We start from the raw sequence: 24,988 nt of genomic DNA on the forward strand, positions 1-24,988 counted from the left end.
TTTAACAAGCTGCTTATGCAAATTGTTAGAGAAAATGGTAAATGCTCGACTAACATGGCACATTCGAGAAAATAAAATTTTGACTCCCACTCAGTTTGGGTCACAGTGGACATCTACCTAGGTTTATACAGAACTTTTTGACAAATCGCAATTTTCAGGTGAGAATTGAGGATGATCTGTCTAGAACATTTCCCCTTGAAAATGGTGTTCCACAGGGAAGCGTCCTTAGTGGCACACTGTTTACTTTAGCAATTAATGATATCAGTAAAAATCTACCTATTGGCATTAAAAGTAACCTATACATGGGTGATTTTGCCATATATTATTCAGCATCCCGAATAAAACATGCAGAACGAATCATTAATAAAAGCATTGTAAAAATAGATGCTCTTTCATTCTTTTGGAAGAGAGGAAATAACTTGTGCATAAAATAATGTACAAATAAGTTACATAAACATTAATATTAAATAATTTGGTTTATGTAAAATTAAATATCAAAGTATCTTAATTAAAGAACTATATCAATAACATAGGTGTGTGTGTTTTAATTTAAGTATTTCATTGATTTAATATTAAGTATTGTAAGTATTATATTAATTGCAATAGATGATATTGCAATCCTCTAAGGGGAATATGTTGGAAAATTCTTTCAGGATGATGGAATTTTATAATGAATAGTGAGCATTCCTAATAAATAAAAATTTAGTTCCTCTTAAAGGTAATGATGTTGCTAAAAACGCACCCTTGAGTTTCGTTCATGACTGAAGTATTAAATGTGTAAACGAAACCGTTAGTAATTTAATAAATATAATGGCGTCTTTGGCTTTAATATCCATTAATCGAACTAGTTATAATTAGGATTAATTTAAAGTAAAATAACTTTGAGTGAATCAAATGAAATAATGAAGTAATTAAATAATTAAACCAGCATAAATATTGTTGGAACCTTCCCTTGTGGGTTAGCTCGAGCGGAAAAGAATAGCTAGTGGTAGTTAAGTAGCAACCACCGTTAAGTGAAGAAGTTACTCCAAAACGTTAGAAAAGGACGTTAAAATTCTACGAAGACACCTGTAGAACAACGAAACAGTGTGGCTAAGTAGCAATATACTTTTTGTGAGAGTTAGGAGGGTGTAAGCTAATCACATTGTTGCTTTACCTAGTTGATTGCAGGTGTGTTAAGTAGATAAAATGTATTGTAAATATTTTTAATATTCCGTTTTTTGGATGGGTGAAAGAGCAGGGGGGTTGCCAGTTCCGGGCGTCCTTGCCATACCGCTGGTGGTAGCAGCAAGGCCCCAGTGGATGTTTCTTGTGGTGGTATGCTGGCCGCCTCCTGGTGACAGCGCTTATCTCCTCCTTCACGTTATCCTCCGGCTGGAGGGAGCTGATGGGGTGTGCAGGCATGGATGCCCGCTTCGCTGCCCTTGTGGAGTCCGTCAACCGCTGCACCGTCCTGATCAGGTCCTCGAGCGGCATTGTGTAAGGCTCGAAGATCTGGGTTCTGACCTCTGGGAGGAGCTGACGGAGGAAGATCTCCCTTGATAGGCTAATCTCCGACTACCTGCCGCTGCTGTCCATCTCAGGAAGGGTGAGGAGGTCCTGGATCACGCCCCAAGTTTCCAGGAGGTTCTGGTCATGCCAAGGGTTGTTGACGAGGCCAAGGGCATGGGCGGCCCTCTTGGAGACTGGCAGGGAGCAGGTCTCAACGAGAGAGGCTTTTAGATGCTGATAGGTGATGGGGCGTGCAGCAGACACCCACGGGACGAGCTTCCTGTAGATCTCCTCCAGGAGGGCGTTGATCACGGCGTCTGCTTGCAACACCCTGTCGGTAAGTCCCGCCAGCCTGAACTGCCCCTTGACCCTGTAGAGCCATGATGATGGGTTGCTGTGAGTGAAGGGTGGCAGCTTTATGGCGAGGGCGGACTTAGTCTGTTCCGCCAGGGTGGGCAGTGCGTGGGGAGCAGGTAGCGGCATGGAGAACCGGTTAACTGTATGTGGGAGGGAATGTCCGCGTCCATACTCACTATTGCCCTCTTACTTGGAGTGGGTTACCTGTGTCAATACGCACTTGGGAAAGCGCGCCGTGTGGGTCCACTAGTGATGATGGTGATCTGCCGATGATAGTCAGCACGCCCAAACACTTTGTTAAAAGTGCTGTATTTAGGCCGTTAGGGACGTGGGGTAGTTCATGGAGCCAAGACTAGGTCGCCGTATGAGTCTGCTAATGGCTCTGGGAACCACTCCCGGGGGTCACCACTATAAGAGGTGCAAAATAATGAGCAGGAGAACGAGTACTTATTTTTTGTTGGTTCTATCTAATATAATTCTTCATCTTTTACGTTCATATTTTAACACTGAATTTTACTAGTATGTCATCATTCACCTATTCATTATCAATCATATCATTAATTTATTTCACCTTCAGTACAGCGCTGAATAATCCTAATGGGTTCCGGCTCTCGGTCTTCAAGACCTAAATTTTATAATCAGTCAGTCAATATAATCCGAAAAGGTCCACATTACACAATATACAATGAGGGATCTAAATCACAATACGGAGTTGGATAGATATGTTGCAGTGTCCCCAGACAAAAGGTATCAGTTCTCTCTACCAGATAATGCCTTAGCATTTACAGCTGAGTTATGTGCAGGAGCATCATGAGTTATCTGAAAGAATCTGGTTATTGTAATGAAATATGATCTTACTATTTTTAATAAAGACTTTAGTCATATTTATTTTATATACTAAGTATATATTTTGAATATAAAAGTTTAATATATATTTATTTTTTGCTGGTTCTATCCAATATCGTTCTTCATTTTTTACGTTCATATTTTAACACTGAATTTTAATAGTATGCCATCATTCACATATTCATTATCAATCATATCATTAACTTATATATTTCGCCTTCATTATGGCGCTGAGTAATCCTGATGGGTTCCGGCGCTTGGTCTTCAAGACCTAAATTTCATAATCAATCAGTCAGCCATAAAAATAATTAAAGAAGCCTCATGTAATAATTTTGTGATTTATAGCGACTACAGAAGCGCTACAGAAGCCATTCAAAACTATAATAAAAAAAGTAACATTGTACAACAAATTAAGTTTTCATTCCATAAATTGTATAATAACGGAAAAATATTGGAATATGTTGGATCCCTTCCCATTTAGGGATTAAAGGACATGTAGAGGCTGATAAAGCAGGTAAAGGAGCAGTCCATATGACAAGAGGAAATGTAGACATCCCTATTAGTGACTATATAAGTAAATGGCAAAATATATGGAATGGAGAACCTGAAAATAATAAATTAAAAGAGACAAAATCCAGTGTTAGAAAATGGAGTTCATCATATCAGAGAGAGAGAGACATACACTCACACAAGTGATTCTGACACGTCTTCGAATAGGCCGTACTTGTTTGACACATGGTCACTTAATGAACAGTCCATGTGGGCCTCCCCCTAAGTGTTGATAACAGCCAAACATGTATTGTGTGAATGTCCAAAATATAACCTCCAACGATTATCAAATTTTGGAAATGATCAATGAAGGAAATTTTGTCGGATCTCCTACATTTTCAGTAATACCAATTTTAGTGTTCATGAGGAGCTGTGATTTAATTGATAAAATATAAAAAGTAAATAATAGAAATACGAAGACCCCTAGGGGTCTAATGAAGTTTAAAACAACTAAATTTTAATAAATATATTTAAAATTTTAATATAACTTTTCAGTGAGTATATATGGAAACGTGAGTATAAATGTATTTTTTGCGTGAGTGTGTTCCAGTATGAGAGCGTGTGCCTTTGTGCAGTTTTTAATTTCATTTTCACTCAGTCATCACCATACCGAATGACCTGTTTGGCCCCAGTGCTTGGCTTCTAGCCTAGACTTGTCATTTCATCCAAATCCATCGGTCCAGCCTTGTGAGAGCTGATAGTCAGCTCAGTGGTCTGGTTCAACTGTTTTAATAATAATAATAATATAAACAATTATCCACCTTTCCCACTTAGAGCTAGAGATTGTATGAGCCGCTGAATATAAATATACAATTACCTTTAAATGTATAAATACTCCTCCTTGGTCAGCGAATAAAATGAGAATTTGCACACACTTAAAATATTTATCAAAAAGTCATTCATATACCCCAAAACACCGTAAACAACATATAATCCGAAAAGTTCCACATTACACAATATACACCGATGGATCTAAGTCACAGTACGGATTGGGATATGCTGCAGTATCCCCAGACAAAACATATCAGTTCTCTCTACCAGATAATGCCACAGTATTTAAAGTTGAGTTATGTGCAATAGCATCAGCAATACTGTAGAAATAATTAAAGAAGTCTCATTTGATAATTTTGTGATTTATAGCAACTCCAGAAGCGCTATAGAAGTCATTCCAAATTACAGTCCAAAATATAATATTGTCCAACAGATTAAGTTTTCACTCCATAAGTTTTGTAATAATGGAAAAAATATTGAAATATGTTGGATCACTGTAAACATCCCTATTATTGACTATATAAATGGGAACAATCATCGCAAATAAATGGCAAAATATATACTGATCCCGAGTGCTCAGAGTGCAAGGTGATAATAACGGTCAGACATGTGTTGCGTGAGTGTCCAAAGTATGATCAACAGCGACTGTTAACTTTTGGAAATAAATCAATGTAGGAAATTTTGTCAGAATCTTCTGCATTTTCAGTCGTTCTGATTTTGATATTCATGAATACATGTAATTTAGTTGATAAAATATAATTATAGGTGAATGATGAAAATACGAAAACCCCTGCGTCATTTATGAATTTTAAAAATAAAATTTTAAAACATTACTTAACTTATTCCGATTTTTTTATGTATGTATGGATGTGTGAGTAAATGTATTTATTGTGTGCATGGGTTCCATTGTGGATGTGTGTGCCTTACTTGTTAGCTGGTGACCAACAGCCATTTTTTATGATAATTTGGTCCCCTTGACTGTAAGGTAATTGCTAGTGTAATGTCCCAGTATTGGCCATCCTGGAAATCAGTACCCATCCCAAGCTCAAGGTGGGGATGGCTGGTGCATCCTTGCCAAGCTTCTTTAGGATTGTCTGGTGTATGATGCCTGGGAATTGAGATGGTAGTGTCATATGATGCAATACATTCTGGGTGCATTCATTTCATTGTGATTGGGACAGCGGGTGGTTTCAAAGCCAGGATATTCTTGATGAAATTGGGATGATTTACTGGTTAGTTTGTATCGCATTGATAAGCTGTAGTTCAGTGATTTATATCTATGAAATATATTTGGTTTAATTTTTTGGGTGTGGAGATAATTTTTAGTGCTTCAATTATTTTGAGATTTAAGACACCTATAGTGTCATGCTTTGAAAAAATAACTCAGTTTATGATAGGTGTTGCATTATCATATTTTATCTTTTAGATGTGGGCGACACAGAGGAGCACAAAGATTCTGGATTTGAGACACGTCTTGATGATACTTCAAACAATTTTGATAGGTCCAGTGAATTTTGCTTGGAATTAGTGAGCACAGATAGTAAGTTTGCTACTAAGTCAACCAACAATACCAGCAGAATCTGAGTACAGTAAGACAAATGTTGCCAGTTTATATGTCCCTTATAACTATAATGATAACTTAGTAAAAATTCAGGAACCAAGTATCAGGAAAGATACAGTACCATGATAATCAAGATTCCTGAGGCAGCGTTTTACATGAAAATGTAATGATCTCATGAATTTTGATGGGATTAGTGACTTGCAATTTCATGTTCTTGAAAGTCATTTAATGATTAGTACCAAGACACGTGTTGCCATGATCAGAATTAGTTTTTATTGTTAAGATAGGTGTTGTTCTAGAAATGTACTTCATCAAAACTAAGGAAAAGCTATGTTTTGGGTCATGTTAAGATTCATTAGTCAGTTTTTAATGTTTTCCTTCAGTTAATTTAATCATTTGTGAAGATACAAAACATATTTGATGAATAATGTACCTGGGAACCTTATATGCAAAATCATTCAAAGGGCAAAATGTGTAACTTGGGCCTGAAGAAAGTGATGGCACATTTAATTTAGGTAGCGTTAATTATTATTAGAATTTGTATGTGTATAAATATACTGTATATATATACAGTATATATATATATATATATATATATATATATATATATATATATATATATATATATATATATATATATATATATTTATATCTTTATTAAGGAATTATATTTATTGAGTTTTTTTTTGTGAAATTTATGTATATACAACAAATCTCTTTTTGTAATCTGATAAAACAATCTTTATTCCAAAACATGGTTGAAGATTTGCAATTTCACTTCTTTTGAGCTTCCTTTAAAGCTTATTTTATCAACTGATCAAATTTGCACCTAGGTTGGTTTGTTGATATCAGGTTGCATTTTCAGGAGTACTGGAATCTTTTTTTTTTTTTTTTTTTGTAAAAGATACATCTGAAGAAATTTAAAAGGTGTAAAATTTGCCAAGAGATTATTCTCCTCTTTCGTTATCGACCTGAGTTTTGACAAGTCTTATACATATTTTTGTTGTGGGTGATTTCTACTATTGTTGTGTGTGTGTGTGTTTGTGTACTTCTGTTTTACAGTAGAGCATATTTTTATTTTGTGAATGTGCAATAATCACACATGCCATATCAAATAATGTCGCCAGTTTGTTAGTGTAAAGGCAACCCAAATTTACTAGACTAAAGGTGCACTGAAGAGTTGTATGAAGTCTTAGAAATATTACCAATGTATATAGAATTATTGTTACTGCCACGTAATATTCCCATTTTCGTTAACAGTATAGGACCACAAACCTATAATTATTATTATTCATATCAAGAGAACACATATTACTGTATTTTATGGATACCCTGATGTCTATTTAGGCTGACAGATGTGAATTATAACCAGTATTTGTCTTAAAAGTAGTCAGATATCAGCTAAGATATGCTACACCAATAAAGTTTTTTGTTTTTTAGTTGCTAAAGCTCCAATGGCATTGTTTCTGTCTGTACGTCAGGATCCCTCCTGCATTTTGGCAAATTTCACATTGTCTTGATATAATTTCTTGTCATCCGGAGGTAAGTATAAAGCCATGGAAACACTGGGAATTCCCTTAGCCACAAAGCAAAATTCCAGTCTGTTTCGCTAGCTTCAAGAAATTCTATCTCCTTATGATTGTGGGATTTCATTTCCAGAATGTGGAGAAGAGCCTTATATTAGAATTATGATCTCTGTAGTCTTCAGTGATTTTGAAAGTAGATCTGATCCAGTCTTTTAGTTTAAACGTGGAAACGTGATGTACAGTATTGTAGTATATACTTGGCTGAACTATTTTTTTTAAGATCTCGGTCAGTGTTTTGTAGTGTTTCATCCCAGGGTTGTAGCTCATACCCCAATCATTTTTTATAGATAATAGCTGGTAGGCATGTATAATAATACTTTCTCATCTTACTCCAACTTTCCTTAATGTTTTTTAAATGCTGGATATTCAGTCCCCCCCACCCCATTAATACCAAGGGGCATCAGTAAATTCTACTTGACTATAACTTATCTCAAAAGCCTTTAGTAGTGTTATCTTTCAACTTTTGAAGGCCATTCCAAATATTTGTATTTGAGAAGCTGCTTTATGAGTTTTAAATTTGTTTTCATTCCCATATAGTACGACAGATTTCAGTAAACTTTCAGGTACCAAATCCTGGCTTGACTGTGATTGCCAGTGCTGATCAGGTGGCTACCCTTTGCTGAAGAGTTAATTTGTCTGTAATATCCTTTTAAATGGTCCAACATTTGTAAATTTCATTTATGTTTCACAGGTAAAATATCTATCTTCACAAGGGATCCCATCTTCCCTGCTATATTTTCACCACATGGTTTCTCAGGTTGTGTAGCTCTCAAAGCTGTGGCAAATGAGGTGACTTTCACTCAAAGTTGTTTCAACTACTTCACCAATTTTTAAACAGTAGTTCAGGACTTATTCCCATAGCTTAGAAAATTGAAAGTAAATTTTAGGAGTATACATGATGCTTATTTGTTGAGCAGAGATTGTTTGAAATATAATTTTATTTTGCATTGTGTTTCAGTTTTACCTTCAAACCATTTTTATAAGAACAGGAAGAAGGGAGAAGTTTGTTTTAAGAGAGATTCGGCTAGTTGGTCCCTGCAGTTGTTACAGCATAACTGTGAAGTCCCATTTGTGAGTACAGTCTCTCTTGGGAGGTGCAAAATCCGATACAACGATAAATGAAGAAGACCAGTTTCCTTTTTTTTTTTTATTGAAAACAGTTTTAGTGTCTCATTTAGGAGTAATCATAATTTCGGTCTGATTTTTGCGTCATAAACAGAAGGGTAAAGGCAGGGAGAGTATAAGTTTGGATGGAGAAGAAATAAAGTTCAGATACTTAGGGCCTGTAGTAGAGGCTGGTGGAAGAATGGTTGAGGAAGTAAAACCTAGGATACAAGCAGGTTGGAACAATTAGAGAGCTGTCTCTGGAGCCCTTTGTGACAAAAGAGTGCCACTGAAACTAAAGGGAAAGTTCCATAAGGTAGTGGTAAGACCAGCTATGCTATATGGTACAGAAACGACAAGTATGGCAAAGACAGAGGAGAAGAAACTGAAATAGCAGAGATGAGAATGTTAAGATGGATGTCTGGTGCAACTAGGAAGGATAGGATTAGGAATAAGTATGTAAGAAGGTCAACAAAGGTAGGTGAAATATCAAAGACAGTGCATGAATGGAGACTGAGATGGTACAGACATCTTCTGAGAAGGGAGCAAGACAATATTGTAAGACGTGCTATGGAGATGGAAGTGCAGGGTAGAAGATGAGGAAGACCAAGAAAGAGATGGAGAGATTGTGTGAGTGAAGACTTGAGAGACAAGGGACTTGACGAAGCAGAAGTGCACCACAGACGTAGATGACAGTGGTTTATCCAAAACAGCGACCCTGTATAGAAGCAGGACTAAGCTGAGAAGATTTTAAAGCACATAACTTTTCTTTAGTTTTTCCTGTACAGAATCGTGGTTACAGTACCTAACACCACCATGCCTTGGTTAACAGAGATATCAATTAAAGGACAGTTCAGTTAAAGGATGTGTAGTCTTAGGAAAAATTTCACTCTGGTATTGGACTTCTCTTCAGTTTTAAAGATGGACATTGTATGGAATTAGGTGCTGATGTGCGAAGTTCCCAGCTGAAACAGGGAGGAAGTGCTCAATTAACCCAAAAGTGTAGTTAAGTGTACAACTCTTCTGAACCATTTTGTGTTTCTTTTGTCTTATTCTAGTGCTAATACAGAGTAAGTTATCATGGTGCCTTAGAAGGTTATAGATAACAGTAAACTAGAAAGAAGATTACATAGAAAAACAAAGAGAATATTCCTAACTCATTAATAAAAGAAATGTGTGCTCATTGGGGGTGAATACGGAATTACCTTGAAAAAAAATCGCCTTAACAAAGCTGTAGCAATCCTTGTTATAAACCTGCTGAATGTCAATGCATTGTCTCATTTTAGGAACATTTTAAAATGCAGGCAAAGCAAAAACAAAAATAATTGGATAGATATTGAGTGAGTCAGAAATGCAGCTAGTCTTAGAAGAAAGCAGCAGAAAGAGAGAAAAGAAACAGCCCCATTTTTATAGAAGGAGATCCCCTTCTAAACAGAATTTTTCGTAATCTTCACCTTCCTTGCCACCTACCACATCTGACATGAACCCTGCCAGTTACAAGTAAAGAGAACAAATCTGCATTTATTTCACCTGTTTACCTGGCTTATGTTCTTTCTTGTATATAGTTGATGTAAGCTAGGCTTGCTATATTCGAGTTCAAATGCTTGTATTTGTTGTATTTTTGGAGGTATGTAATGTAATTATCCAAATCCCATTTTTCCTGATGGAAAAATTCACTCCTTTTAAGGACAGATCGATCAAAGGACATATGGAACCCCTCGATGTCGGATCACCTTGTCCCATATGCCATTATATATTTGTTTACATTAATTTTTGTGGAATTTTCCACCTTTACTAAATTTTATTGGACCTGTTAAATAGGAAAAGATACCATAGCTGGGATAGGTTTTATATCTGAAACTAAATAGTGGGAACTGTGGTAGGACCATCAACTACCAGATAATGTTTGGACCTGAGAGACATCAAGCAGAACTATTCTTTAGGTCTGGACCATGGATTCCAGGGTACTGGTTCTAGGGATAGGACTCTCGGCATTCTATCCGGTTTGCCCATAACATGATTAGGGTGGGGATGATTGTATTCCGGTAATATTGTCAGTCCTAGCAAGCGGGTCTAGCTTACACTTGGGCCACTCTAATCATGTTGTGCCATCCCCTGTGGGGTCACACAGATAACTACGATGAAAGCAAAGAAATTCACCCATCACCAATTATAGGCACCACAAGAAAAACCAAGAAGGAACAACAAACTAAAGAACATGAAGACACATGTGGTTGTAGTAAATGCTTTGTAGCAATGTGCCACAAAAATAAAACTATAACTAAAGAAAGCCTAACCAACACGATAAGAAATTTCATGAGGTATAGGAATAAGGAAAAAACAAACATCAAATCTCATGAAGGAGGTTGCATGTGTATTGAACATTTAGAATATTACAAAGAAAAACATATCAGTGTTGTAGATAATATTTAAAAAAATCAAAATGAAAAAATTAAATCAAGATAGTAAAAATGTAACAGTCAACAAAAGTCAAAATAAAACAACAAAAAATTAATCAAGACCTACAAAAATACAAATTAACTTATAACAAATTAAAAAAAAATCAACTCAAATAATTTAGAGTAATTTGACCACTCTCATATTACACCATTCAGTCGTTATATAATTCAGTGGAACATAAATGGATTATTAACGAGAATGCACTTAGGAGAAATCCAACGACTTACCAGGGAATACGAACCAATGATTATATGTATACAACACGTTGGAAAAACTTTTCCAAATATAGGTAAATATCTACTAGCCACAACATCAAAGGAAAATGAAAATAACTTAGGAACCGTAATATATGTCCACAATAAAATGATATACGACAAAGTAGATATAGATTACGCTGAATTACAAATTTCAGCAATAACAGTGAAAATAGAAAATAATTTATTTGATATTAATAACTTATACAACCAGCCTAATAAAAAGTACGATTTAAACATATTACAGAAAATAATAAAAGATTGTAAGAATCCCATATTAATTGTAGGGGATTTCAATGCACATAACCCAATATGGGACTGTAACAACATTACACCAGATAAAGATGGAGAAAAAATAGAAAACTTGATGAACACTAATAATCTCTGTTGTCTGATTGACAACAAAGTAAATACGTACTGATCAAAACCCATGGAACATTTTCCTCAATAGATGTCACCCTTTGTTCAACAAATATTGTTGACAAACTAGACTGGAATGCTTGTGATGACTCCTATTCAAGTGATAATTTTCCCATAATAATATCTTTATTAAATAATAAACCGAAACCATACTCTCCACATTATAATATGCAAAAAGCAGATTGAGACATTTTTAACTTGCACACCAGAAATATACCGCCATATGATTATTTGAGAAATCCCAATGAGACAAACGAATTCTTTGCATCTTTCATTAAAAAGGCGGCAGCAAAGCTATTCCTCATTCAAAACCCATAATAAAAAACATAAAGTTCCCTGGTGGTCAGATGATCTATCTGAATTAGTACGAGGAAAAACACTCTTTAGCAAGAAGGTTAGATACTCTAAACAGAAGATTCAATAAAATAAATAAATCAAAACCATTCTTGGAAGAAAATATATTAAAAATGACAACTGTACTATTAGAAATAGATGCATTAAAACCTTTATATAATAAAATATCAGCTAAATTCAAGAAGGAAGCCATAAAAGGTAAAATAATATCTTGGAGGCCCTATGTATCGGAAATAACAAGCGAAACATCCATTCAAAAGGTATGGGAAAATTTCCGAAAAATAAATGGAACAAACATTAGACCACCCAGACTAGCTATATTAGACAATGGCAAAAAAATTTTAGATCCCTTCGAAATTAGTAACATACTTGGGGAAAGTTTTGCCAAAATAAGTAGTGACCAAAATTTGGACAAACATTTTAGAAAAATAAAGAATAAAGCAGAACCTATAATACTTAATTTTGAAACAAAGGAAGATATATATTATAATAAGAAATTCAATATGGATGAGCTGGAATATGCTCTCTTGAACAGCAATAAATCTGCTCCTGGAGGTGATGATATTTGCTTTGAAATGATCTGCCACCTAGCACCTTCGGCAAAATCATACTTGTTGAAACTTTACAATCATTTATGGCTCAGAAACTTGTTTCCAGATGAATGGCGAAATGCCATAGTAATTCCTATACCAAAGCCTGGAAGAGACCATAGTAATATGAACAATTATAGACCAATATCTTTAACAAGTTGTCTATGCAAGTTGTTGGAGAAAATGGTAAATGCACGACTTACATGGCACATACGTGAAAATAAAATGTTAACTCCTTCCCAGTTTGGCTCACAACGTAATCGATCTACATTAGATTCTCTATCTAACTTGGAAGACCACATACGTAGAGGATTTGAAAGAAAGCAAATTACAGTAGCTGTCTTTTTTGACATCCAAAAGGCATATAACACTACATGGAGGTATGCAATATTAAAAACATTACATAATAATAACATACTAGCCATCTTCCTAAGTTTTTTAAAAACTTTATGAGTGGTCGCACTTTCCAAGTGAGAATAGATAATGTTTATTCCAAGACATTTCCACTTGAAAATGGAGTTCCACAAGGGAGTGTCCTTAGTGGTACTCTGTTTACATTAGCAATTAATGATATCAGTAACATGCTACCGGTTGGAATTAAGAGTAACCTGTAAATGGATGATTTTGCCATATATACGGCATCACACATAAAGCATGCAGAACGAATGATTAATAAAACCATAATAAAAATAGATGAATTGACCTCATCTGTTGGCTTTAGGTTATCCATAGCAAAAACTCAAGCTGTCATGTTTTATAAAATAAAAAGTGGAAAAAAGGTGAAGAAATAGAATTGGAAATCAGAAACCATAATATACCAATTAACCAAACTGCAAAATTTTTAGGATTAATATTTGATGCACACCTGAAGTGGAAAGCCCATATAACTTACATAAAATCAAAATGCAAAAGGGCGCTAAGTCTAATTAAAAAACTATCACACACAAATTGGGGAGCTGATAGACATACTCTTAACATACTGTATAAAGCAACAGTGTTATCAGTCATTGACTACAGAAGTGAAATATATGGTTCAGCATCAGAAGCAGCACTGAAAATATTAGATCCAATTCACAATGAAGGACTAAGAATATGCACAGGAGCATTTAGATCCTCACCAGTCTCCTCAGTACAAGTCGAGAGTTCATAACAATGAAAAGTGCATTAAGAATCAAGACAAGTGATTCACCAACAAAAAATCTATTTGATCTAAGGGATATATTTATAAACAATCATCCACCCCCTTTCCCAATCAGGGCTGATAGATTGTTTGAGTAACTGAACATAGATATACAAGTACCTTCAACAGTGAAGTAAACACCCCATTGGACTATGAATAAAATAAGGACTTGCACTCAGTTGAAATATTTATCAAAAAGTTCCTCATATACCCCAGAACACCATAGACAAAAAACCATAGATCATATAAGACAAAAACATTCACATTACGCGATTTATACAGATGGGTCTATATCACAACATGGAGTAGGATATACAGCTATATCCCAGAGCAAGTCATATTAGTTATCTTTGCCTAATAATGCCTCAGTCTTCACAGCAGAGTTGTGTGCAATCGCATAGCCATCAAAATTATAAAACAAGTATCATTCAATAATTTTGTTATTTTTAACGACTCAAGATGCGCTATAGAAGCCGTTCAGGGTTACTACTAAAAAAATAATATTGTACAGGAAATTAAATATGAACTCCACAAATTGTATAATAATGGAAAAAATATTGAAATATGTTGGATCCCTGCCCATGTAGGGATTCAAGGAAATGAGGAAGCTGATAAAGTAGCTAAAGAAGCAGTCCACATGGCAAGAGCAAATATAAAAATCCCAATAAGTGATTACATGAGAGATATAAAAACAATCATTATAAATAAATGGCAAAATATATGGAACGAGGAACATATAAATAATAAATTGAAACAGATAAAATGCAGCGTTGGAAAGTGGAGCTCATCATGTCAGAGAGAGACACACACACAAGTAATTCTGACGCGTCTGCGAATAGGCCATACTCGTTTGACACATGGACACTTGATGAACAGTCCACATGACCCTCCTCCCGAATGTCCAGAATGCAAAGTGTTGATAACAGTCAAACGTGTTGTGCGACTGTCCAAAATATAATCAACAGCGAGTATCAGCCTCTGGAAATAAATCGATAGGGGAAATTTTTTGAGAATCTTGTACATTTTCAGTCATCCCAATTTCAACTTTCATTAAGAAGTGCAACTTGATACACAAAATATAAAACCAAGTAAATAATGAAAAATAGAAGCCTATAGGGCGTTTAATGGAAAAAAAATTATGTAATTCTGAATTTTAATTTTAAATTTTTATGAAATTTTATTTTATTCTTTTTAATCTTTAATTTTTTTTTATGCATGGAAATGAGCGAATGTATTTATTGTATACATCCGTTTCAGAGTGAAGCATGTTGGTTGTACAGTTTTTTCTTTTAAATTTCATTTTCATTTATTCATCATCATGCAAATGATTTGGTCCCAGTTCTAGGCCTGTGGTTTAGCCCTGGTATTTCATCCTATCTCATGGGCCAGCCTTATGAGAGCTGGATTAGTCAGTCAATGGTCTGGTTAAACTATTTTAATAATAATACAATCCCCTGGGGTAGGGTAGGAGCGGACATTTGGGAGTCAGTTCTCACTCTGTGCCGTTGGTGGAAGAATAAACTCCATGAAAGGCTGATGATATCTTTTTAAGGTTTTCAGGTTTATTTTTTACTTAAATCTTTATGCTGAGTAATTTTAAAGGTTCACGTACCCCTGGGCCCTCTGATGGCATTGTTCCAGCACAGATGACGACCGCTACTCCAGTACAGAGCAAATTCTCTGGATAATCCAAATAATCAAAATTGGAGTGGTATTAAACTTTAACACCTTATAAACCCAAAACAGTAAATGAAGACATGACCTAACCTTTGACTCACACTTCGACTCCCTTGGGAGCAGAAGTCAAGGTTCCTACATGGAGGCTGACCAAAATATTTCAGCTTGTACTGGAAAATTATGTATTAAATAGACATCCAAAAACAGATATGTCGCTTAGACAAATAAAGGAGAAAAACTTCAGTTTATAGAAGCCACAACTAAAAGTCAGTCTGAAGACTATTTGTCTTTGAAAAATATAAACAATATTAACATAAAAGTGAAAAAACATATTATGAGCAGCTTTTAGGGTACCATTGCACTTCCTGAAAACAACAACGAACCAGTCGATAAGAAAATGCTATTAGATTCTCTCAAAAAAATATACCCCAAGGTCCAAGATTGTGAGGTATATGTTGTACCAAGTAAAATAGAAATGAACAAATATTAGTAATAAGAAAAAATAAAATTTGAGGTGAAGATCTACCAAAAATAAAAATCTTAGGCCAAATAGAGTTAAGACCCCATGTCCCAAAACCACTACAGTGTCAAAATTGCAGTAAGTATGGACACACCAAAAAAAAAAAAATTGTTGTAATGAACCGGTATTCGCTTATTGTGGATCTACTTAACATACCATACAGGGAAGTGCTGTGAACCTAATTGTGTAAACTGTGGGCAGAATCATCATGCAATCCAAAGAATGCATGTATTATATACAATGGGACTTAAAAATACTACAAGAATGAACGGGGATGTCTATAAAAGAGGCTAAGTTGAATTGAAAGTGAGAGGAATACAAGACCCATCTAAGAAACATACATATTCTTCAATAAAAAGAGCAAATAAAGAAACAAAACGCAAACAGATAGAAGTAACAGAGCACAGAAAAGTAAATCTCAAGAAGAAATTAGTAATTTAGAAATAAAAACTAAAATGGTAAAGAATAAAGAAACAGGTAATAAATGAGATGGATAATATTTATCCAGTTCATTTGAAACATTAATGAAAATAGAAACACGGGAGGATGCTACTACTGAAGTGACAGAGGAGGGTCGTGACGGACTGGAAATTAAAGATAAAAAAATGCCTTTGGAGAGAACACCACCCAAAACGAAGAAACCAACTATTATTAGAGAAACATCAGTTAAACCAAACATAAAGGAGATGAAAAGGGAACAAAACAAACTAAGAATATACCTCTATCTTCCTAAAACAATAGTTAAACCTATGAAGGCAGATGTCAAAAACACTGAAGGAGTGAAAGAAGAAGAGATTACTCCTTCTCCAGTAACTGGTACAAGAGCAAATGAAAGAAGAAATATACATGATAATACATGGATGTAATGATTGTTTTTATTGAATTAAGGCACAACAACAAAAGATAACAAAAGATGGTTTAACAAACATTATAAGAAATTTTATCAAATATAGGAAAAAAGAAACGACAAATTTGAGTACCCATGAAAAAGGTTGCATGTGCATTGAGCACTTAATTTATAATAAAGAAAACCAAATGAATGCCGTGAGAAAATTATTAGAAAAAATCCAAATAGATAATACAAAAAATCAGAGTAAAACTCGACTGCTATAACAAAATATTTTCAATACCTGTATTATACAATGGAACGTACATGGTCTACAGACCAGATTGCACCTGGGAGAAATACAACGATTACTAAAAGAATACGAACCAATGATAATATGTTTACAGTATGCCAACAAAACAATATCAACAATAGCATATACATCTAGAGAGGAAAGGAAATTTAGGTACTGCTGTATATGTACATAACAAAGCATGTTATGACAAAGTACCTGTAAACTTTACTGATCTGCAAATATCGAGTATTAAGATACGAATAAAAAAACGATAATTATGTAATTTATAATTTAGACAACCAACCTAATGAAAATTATGACTCTGACAAACTTAAAGATTTACTTAATAATGGCAATAATAGTAGGTGATTTTAATGCTCATAACCCGATGTGGGACTGTAATTGTACAGACTCAAATAGAGCAGGAAGTAAAACAGAAGAATTCATAGATTCAAATGACATGTGCTGTATAAATGATAACGAAATCAGCACATATTTTTCTAAAACATATGGAACATTTATCTCGATCGACTTAACTCTATGTACAATAAACATAGTGGACAGATTGGATCGGAATACAGTTGATGACTTTCATACAAGTGACCATTTCCTAATATTAATTTCATTATTACAAAATAATTCCACCAAGCATGTCAATCAATATAACATTATAAAGCAGATTGGGAGCAATATGAATTCCACACTAACAATATCCCTCCATTTGAATATCATTTAAAGGCCATAATGAAACTAATAAATTTTTGCTGATTTCATTAAAAATCCTGCTGATAAAGCAATACTCAAAATCCAAATCTCATCCAACTAAACACAAGTCCTATGTGGGTCTGAAAACTAACAGAATTAATAAAAATAAAACACCAAATTTGAAGACGATTGGGTCATCTGAATAGAAAGCTTAGTAAAATAAACAAAACAGTACCAATATCAGAAGGAACTTTACAAAAATATGAATTTATTATTATTAGAAATTGATACATTAAAACCTCTATAGAACAAAATATCTGCAAAATTTAAAAGAAATAATTCCAGGAAGAATCAGTTCATGGAGGAATATGTGTCAGGTCTCTCTAATAATACTCCCATACAAAAAGTATGGGAAAAATTCAGAAAAATAAATGGTGCCCATCTTAAATCACCTAGATATGCCATAATAAAAGATGGGAAAAGAATACTTGATCCTAAAGAAATAGGTAATGTAATAGGAGAAAATTTAGCAAAAGTAAGTAGTGTATGATAATTTAGATGAACATTTCCGCACAAAGAAAAATAGTATAGAAATAATAACAATAAATTTTGGAAACAATAGAAGATATATTATAATAGAATATTTAATTTGGAAGAGTTGGAATTTACTTTGTTGAACAGCAATAAATCTGCCCCTGGAGGCGAGAGAATATTTCCCGATGAACGGTGTAAAGCTATAATTATTCTTATCCCAAACCTGAAAAGATCCCAGCATGTAAACAATTACAGACCAATTCTCTAACAAGTTGTTTATGCAAGCACAGAAAAATGGTAAATGCTCGACTAACATGGCACATGCAAAGAAATAAAATTTGACTCCCACTCAATTTGGGTCACAACGTAACAGATCACTGGATTCTCTCTAACTTGGAAGACCACATACAAAGTGGATTTGAATGAAAACGAATTATAGCCGTCTTTTTTGACACTGAAAAGGCGTATGATACTACTTGGAGATATGCAATAAAACGTTACATAAAAACGGCATCCATGGATTACCTAGGTTTATCCAAAACTTGTGACAAATTGCACTTTTTCAAGTGAGAATTGATGAGGTATTGTCATACATTTCCACTTGAAAATGGTGTTCCACAAGGAAGTATCCTTAGTAAGCACACTGTTTATTTACCAATAAATGATATCAGTAATAATCTACCTATTGGAATTAAAAGTAACTTGTATATACATGATTTTGCCATGTATTATCTGTATCCATGTAAAACATGCGGAGTGGATCATTAATAAAACTATAATAAAATACGAAATGGGCCTCATCTGTGTGGGCTCCAAATTTTCTATACAAAAGACTCAAGCAGTAATGTTTTATAAAAATAAAAAATAGAAAAATGGTGAAGAAATAGATTTAAAAATCTGAAAACATTCCATATCAGTTGGCCAAACAAAAATTTTTGGGATTAGTATATGATACTCACTTGAACTGGAAAGCCCACATAACATACATGAAATCAGAATGTAAAAGATCATTAAACCTAATTAAAAAAAACTATTGAACACTACTTGGGGAGCTGATAGACATACCCTTACTTTACTGTATAAAGCAACAGTGCTGTCTATCATTGATTATGGAAGCAAAATATATGGCTCGGCATCAGACACAACGCTGAAAATGATAGACCCAGTTCATAATGAAGACCTTAGTATATGTTCAGGAGCTTTTCGGTCATCACCAACGTCTTCTTTACAAGTGGAATGTGGTGGACTACCTCTCGCTCTCGCCATAGAGAGCTAGTAACAACGAAGAGTGCCCTGAGAATTCAGACAAATGATTCTCCAATCAAAAAATTATTTGGATTAAGAAATGTGTCTGTAAACAGTCATCCACCTCCTTTCCCAATTAGAGCTAGAAGATTGTTTGAGGCGCTAAATATAAATATACAATTGCCTTTAATATTAAAATTACCTCCACCTTGGAAAACGAATAACATGAAACGTGTACACACTCAAACTATTTATCATAGTCATTCATATACTCCAGAATATCATAGACAACATACCGTAGAACATATAATCCGAAAAAGTCCACATTACACAATATACAACGACGGATCTAAGTCACAATATGGAGTGGGCTATGCTGCAGTATCCCCAGACAAAATGTATCAGTTCTCTCTACCAGATAATGCTTCAGTATTTACAGCTGAGTTATGCAGTAGCATCAGCCATAAAATAAATTAGTTAGAGACCTCATGTAATGATTTTGTGATTTCTAGCGACTCCAGAAGCGCTATAGAAGCCATTCAAAGCTAAAACCAAAAAAATAATTTTGTACAACACATTAAGTGTTCACTCCATAAATTGTATAATAAGGGAAAAATACTGAAATATGTTGGATCCCTGGCCATTTGGGGATTAAGGGAAATGAAGAGGCCGATAAAGCAGCTAAAGAAGCAGTCCACATGACAAGAGCAAATGTAGACATCCCTATTAGTGACTCTACAAGATATGTAAAAACAATCATTGTAAGTAAATGGCAAAAATATAATGAACGAAGAACCTGAAAATAATAAATTAAAACAGGTAAAACCCAGTGCTGGAAAATAGAGTTCGTCATATATGAGAGAGAGACACACACACAATTAATTCTGATGCATTCGAACAGGCCATACTGTTTGACATGGATACTAATGAACTGTCCATGTAGCCTCCTCCCAAGTACCCAGATTGGAAAGTGCTGATAACAGTTAAGCATGTACTGTGTGAATGTCCAAAATATAACCTGCAGTGATTATCAAATTTTGGAAATAGACCAATAAAAGAAATTTTGTTGGAATCTTCAACATTTTCAGTAATACCCATTTTAATGTTCATGAGATCTGTCAGTTAATTGATAAAATATAAAAAAATCAAATTAATCAGTATAATGAATTTAAAAACAAGTTAAATTTAAGATTTTTACTCATTTTATTTTGAATTACCCAATATATCTTTTTAGTGAGCATATATATGGAAGCATGAGTATAAATGTATTTATTGTGGTGTGTATCAGTATGAAAGCAATGTCTCTTTTGGAGCTTTTAATTTCATTTCATTTCATTCATTCATCATTAACGAGTGACCTATTTGGTCCCAGTGCTGGAAACTTGGCCTAGACCTGTCATTTCCATCCTAATCCTTCGGAGCCAGGCCTATGAGCTGATAGTCAGCTCAGTGGTCTGGATTAAACTTTTTATAATAATCTTACTTGTGCCGCACTGGTAGAAGAATAAATTTATGAAAGGCTGATGATACTTTTAAGGTTTTCAGGGTTTTCTCTCCAATCTTGATGATTAGTCAATATAAGATTCGAGTATCCCTGGGGTTCTTTTGTATTGGTATTGGCACAGTTGATGACTGCTGTTCCAGTACATCCAATGACAGATATGTCATTCAGACAGATAAGGGAGAAAACTTGGATCATAGAAGCCACAATAAAAAGTCAGTCCGAAGATTATTTATCTTTAGAAAATATAGACAATATTAATGTAAAAGTGAAAAACGCGATGCTATCAACTACATTCAGGTTACCATTGTGCTTCCTGAAAACAACAATGAACCAGTCGACAAGAAAATGTTATTAGACTCTCTCAAAAAAAGATACCCAAAGGTCCAAGATTGTGAGGTATATGTTGTACCAAGTAAAAATAGCAATAAACACATATTAAAAATAGCAAAATTAAAATTTGAGGGTGAAGATCTACCTCAAAAAATAAAGGTTTTAGGCCAAAATAGAGAGTTAAAATCCTATGTCCCAAAGCCACTGCAGTGTCAAAATTGCAGTAAGCATGGGCACACAAAGAAAAATTGTCAAAATGAACCGGTATGCGCTTATTGTGGATCTACTGAACATACCACACAGTGGAAGTGCAGTGAACCTAAGTGTGTAAACTGTGGGCAGAATCATCATGCAAGATCCAAAGGATGCATGTATTATATATACAATACAGAATTGAAAATACTACAAGAAAGAACAGGGATATCTAAAAACGAGGCTAAGTTGGAATTAAAAGTGAGGGAATTCAAGATCCGTCTAAGAAACATACATATTCTTCAATAACAAGAGCAAATAATGAAACACAAAAAGATAGAAGTAACAGAGCACAGAAAAGTAAATCATAAGAAGAAATTAATAATTTAGAAATAAAAACTACATTGGTAAAGAATAAAGAAACAGGTACAAATGAGGTGGATAACATTTTATCCAATTCATTTGAAATATTAATGCAAATAGGAACACAGGAGGATGCTGCTACAGAAGTAACAGAGGAGGATCATGATGGACAGGAAATTAAAGATAAAAAAAGGCCTTTGGAGAGAACACCACCCAAAATGAAGAAACCAACTATTATTGGAGAAACATCAGTTAAACCAAAGATAAAGGAGATGAAGAAGGAACAAAAACAAAAACAAGCTAAGAATATACCTTTATCTCTTATAATAATAGAAAACCTATGAAGGCAGATGCCCAAAACAGTGAAGAAGTTAAAGAGAACCATACCATTGGTAACAATGATTATCTCAAGGGAAAAGAGATTACTCCATTTCCAGTAATTGGTACAAAAACAAATAAAAAGGAAGATGATTAGTTAATTTGAATAGAAAGCTCAGTAAAATAAAATAAAAAAACATTACTGATATTAGAAGAAAATTTACAAAAAGTGACTATATTATTTTTAGAAATTGATACATTAAAACCTCTATATAACAAAATATCTACAAAATTTAAAAGAGAAGTAATTCAAGGAAGAATCATTTCATAGAAGAAATATGTATCAGATCTCTCTAATAATACTCCCATACAAAAAATATAGGAAAAATTCAGGAAAATAAATGGTACCCATGTTAAACCACTTAGACATGCCATAATAAAAGATGGGAAAAGAATACTTGATCCTAAAGAAATATGTAATGTAATGGGAAGAAATTTAGGAAAAGTAAGTGGTGGCAAAAATTTAGATGAGCATTCCGGCACAAAGAAAAATAGTATAGCATTAATAGCAATAAATTTTGAAACAATGGAAGACATATATTATGATAAAAAATTTAATATGGAAGAGTTGGAATTTGCTCTGTTGAACAGCAATAAATCTGCCCCTGGAAGTGACAACATTTTTTATGAATGATCTGCCACTTAGCACCTTTGGCAAAGTCATAATTATTAGAGTTTATAACCACTTATGGCTTCGAAATTTACTTCATGATGAATGGTGTAAAGCTATAATTATTCCCATCCCTGAACCTGGAAAAGACCCCAGTAATATAAGCAATTACAGACCAATTTCTTAAACAAGTTGTTTATGCAAATTACTAGAGAAAATGGTAAATGCTCGACTAACACGGCACATGCCAGAAAATAAAATTTTGACTCCCACTCAATTTGGGTCACAATGTAACAGGTCTACACCCGTTTCTTTGTCTACTTTGGAAGACCACATACAAAGAGGATTTGAACGAAAACAAATTACAATAGCCGTCGTTGTGGGCATTAAAAAGGCATATGATACTACATGGAGATATGCAATATTAAAAACGTTACATAAAAACAGCATCCATGGACATTTACCTAGGTTTATCCAAAACTTTCTGACAAACCGCACTTTTCAAGTGAGAATTGATGATGTATTGTCAAGTACATTTCCACTTGAAAATGGTGCTCCACGAGGAAGTATCCTTAGTGGCACACTGTTTACTTTAGCAATAAATGATATAAGTAATAACCTACCAACTAGAATTAAAAGTAACTTGTATATGTATGATTTTGCCATATATTATTCAGCATCTCGCATAAAACATGCAGAGAGAATCATTAATAAAACCATAATAGAAATAGATGAATGGGCGTCATCTGTAGGCTTTAAATTTTCTATACAAAAGACTCAAGCGGTAATGTTTTATAAAAATAAAAAGTGGACAAAAGGTGACGAAATAGATTTAAAAATCAGAAACCATAGTATACCAATTGGCCAAACTCCAAAATTTTTGGGATTAGTATTTGATATTCACTTGAACTGGAAAGCCCACATTAACATACATAAAATCAGAATGTAAAAGATCATTAAACCTAATTAAAAAACTATTGAACACTACTTGGGGAGCCAATAGACATACCCTTACTGTATTGCATAAAGCAACAGTGCAGTCTATCACTGATTATGCAGGCAAAATATATGGCTCAGCATCAGATGCAACACTGAAAACGTTAGACCCAGTTCATAATGAATGCCTGAGAATATGTTCAGGAGCTTTTAGATCACCACCAAAGTAATCTTTACAAATTGAATGTAGTGCACTACCTCTCTCTCTCCATAGAGAGCTAGTAACATTGAGGAGTGCTCTGAGAATTCAGACAAATGATTCTCCAACCAAAAAATTATTTGGATTAAGAGATGTGTTTATAAACAATCATCCACCTCCTTTCCCAGTTAGAGCTAGGAGATTGTTTGAGTCGCTAAATATAAATACAGTTACCTTAATAATAAAATTACCTCCTCCTTGGACAGTGAATAAACTGAGAGTTTGTGCACACTTTAAATATTTATGAAAAAGTTATTCATATATCCCAGAACACCATAGACAACATACAGTAGAACATATAATCCGAAAAGATCCATATTATGCAATATACACCAACGGTTCTAAATCACAATAAGGAGTGGGATATGCTGCAGTATCCCCAGACAAAAGGTATCGGTTCTCTCTACCAGATAAAGCCTCAGTATTTACCGCTGAGTTATGTGGGATAGCATCAGCCATAAAAATAATTAAAGAAGTCTCATGTAATAATTTTGAGATTTATAGCGACTCCAGAAGCACTGTAGAAGCCATTCAAAGCTATAATCAAGAAAATAATATTGTACAACAAATTAAGTTTTCACTCCATAAATTGTATAATATTGAAACGTGTTGGATCTTGCCCTTTTAGGGATTAAGCTAAATGAAGAGGCTGATAAAGCAGCTAAAAAAGCAGTCCACATGACGAGAGCAAATGTAAACATCCCTATTAGTGACAATTTAAGATATATAAAAACAATCATTGTAAATAAATGGCAAAATATATTGAATGAAGAATCTGAAAAAAAAATAAATTAAAACAGATTAAATCTAGTGTTGGAAAATAGAGTTCATCATATCAGAGAGAGACACACACACAAGTAATTCTGACTCATCTTCGAATATGCCGTACTTGTTTGACACATGGACACTTGATGAACAGCCCATGTGGACCTCCTCCCAAATGCCCTGATTGCAAAGTGTTGATAGCAGTGAAGCATTTATTGTGTGGATGTCCAAAACATAACATGCAGCCATTACCAGATTTTGGAAATAGAACAATGAAGGAAATTTTGTCAGAATCTCCTACATTTTCAGTAATACCAATTTTAATG

General features: G+C 34.2%; 1 protein-coding gene across 2 annotated transcripts in view; it reads left to right on the top strand.

The window, feature by feature from the left end:
• The window catches only part of LOC136826862 (uncharacterized), a 568,370-nt gene extending 562,504 nt beyond the window's left edge, over positions 1-5,866 (top strand). For both annotated transcript variants that reach the window (XM_067084358.1, XM_067084359.1), the window contains one exon: positions 5,441-5,866. In XM_067084358.1, the coding sequence (XP_066940459.1) occupies positions 5,441-5,598 (158 nt within the window). In that variant the 3' untranslated portion in view covers positions 5,599-5,866. The remainder of the gene's footprint in view (positions 1-5,440) is intronic.
• Positions 5,867-24,988: the final 19,122 nt, after the last annotated feature.

Source organism: Macrobrachium rosenbergii, chromosome 41, assembly GCF_040412425.1.
Source record: "Macrobrachium rosenbergii isolate ZJJX-2024 chromosome 41, ASM4041242v1, whole genome shotgun sequence".
Taxonomy (NCBI): domain Eukaryota; kingdom Metazoa; phylum Arthropoda; class Malacostraca; order Decapoda; family Palaemonidae; genus Macrobrachium; species Macrobrachium rosenbergii.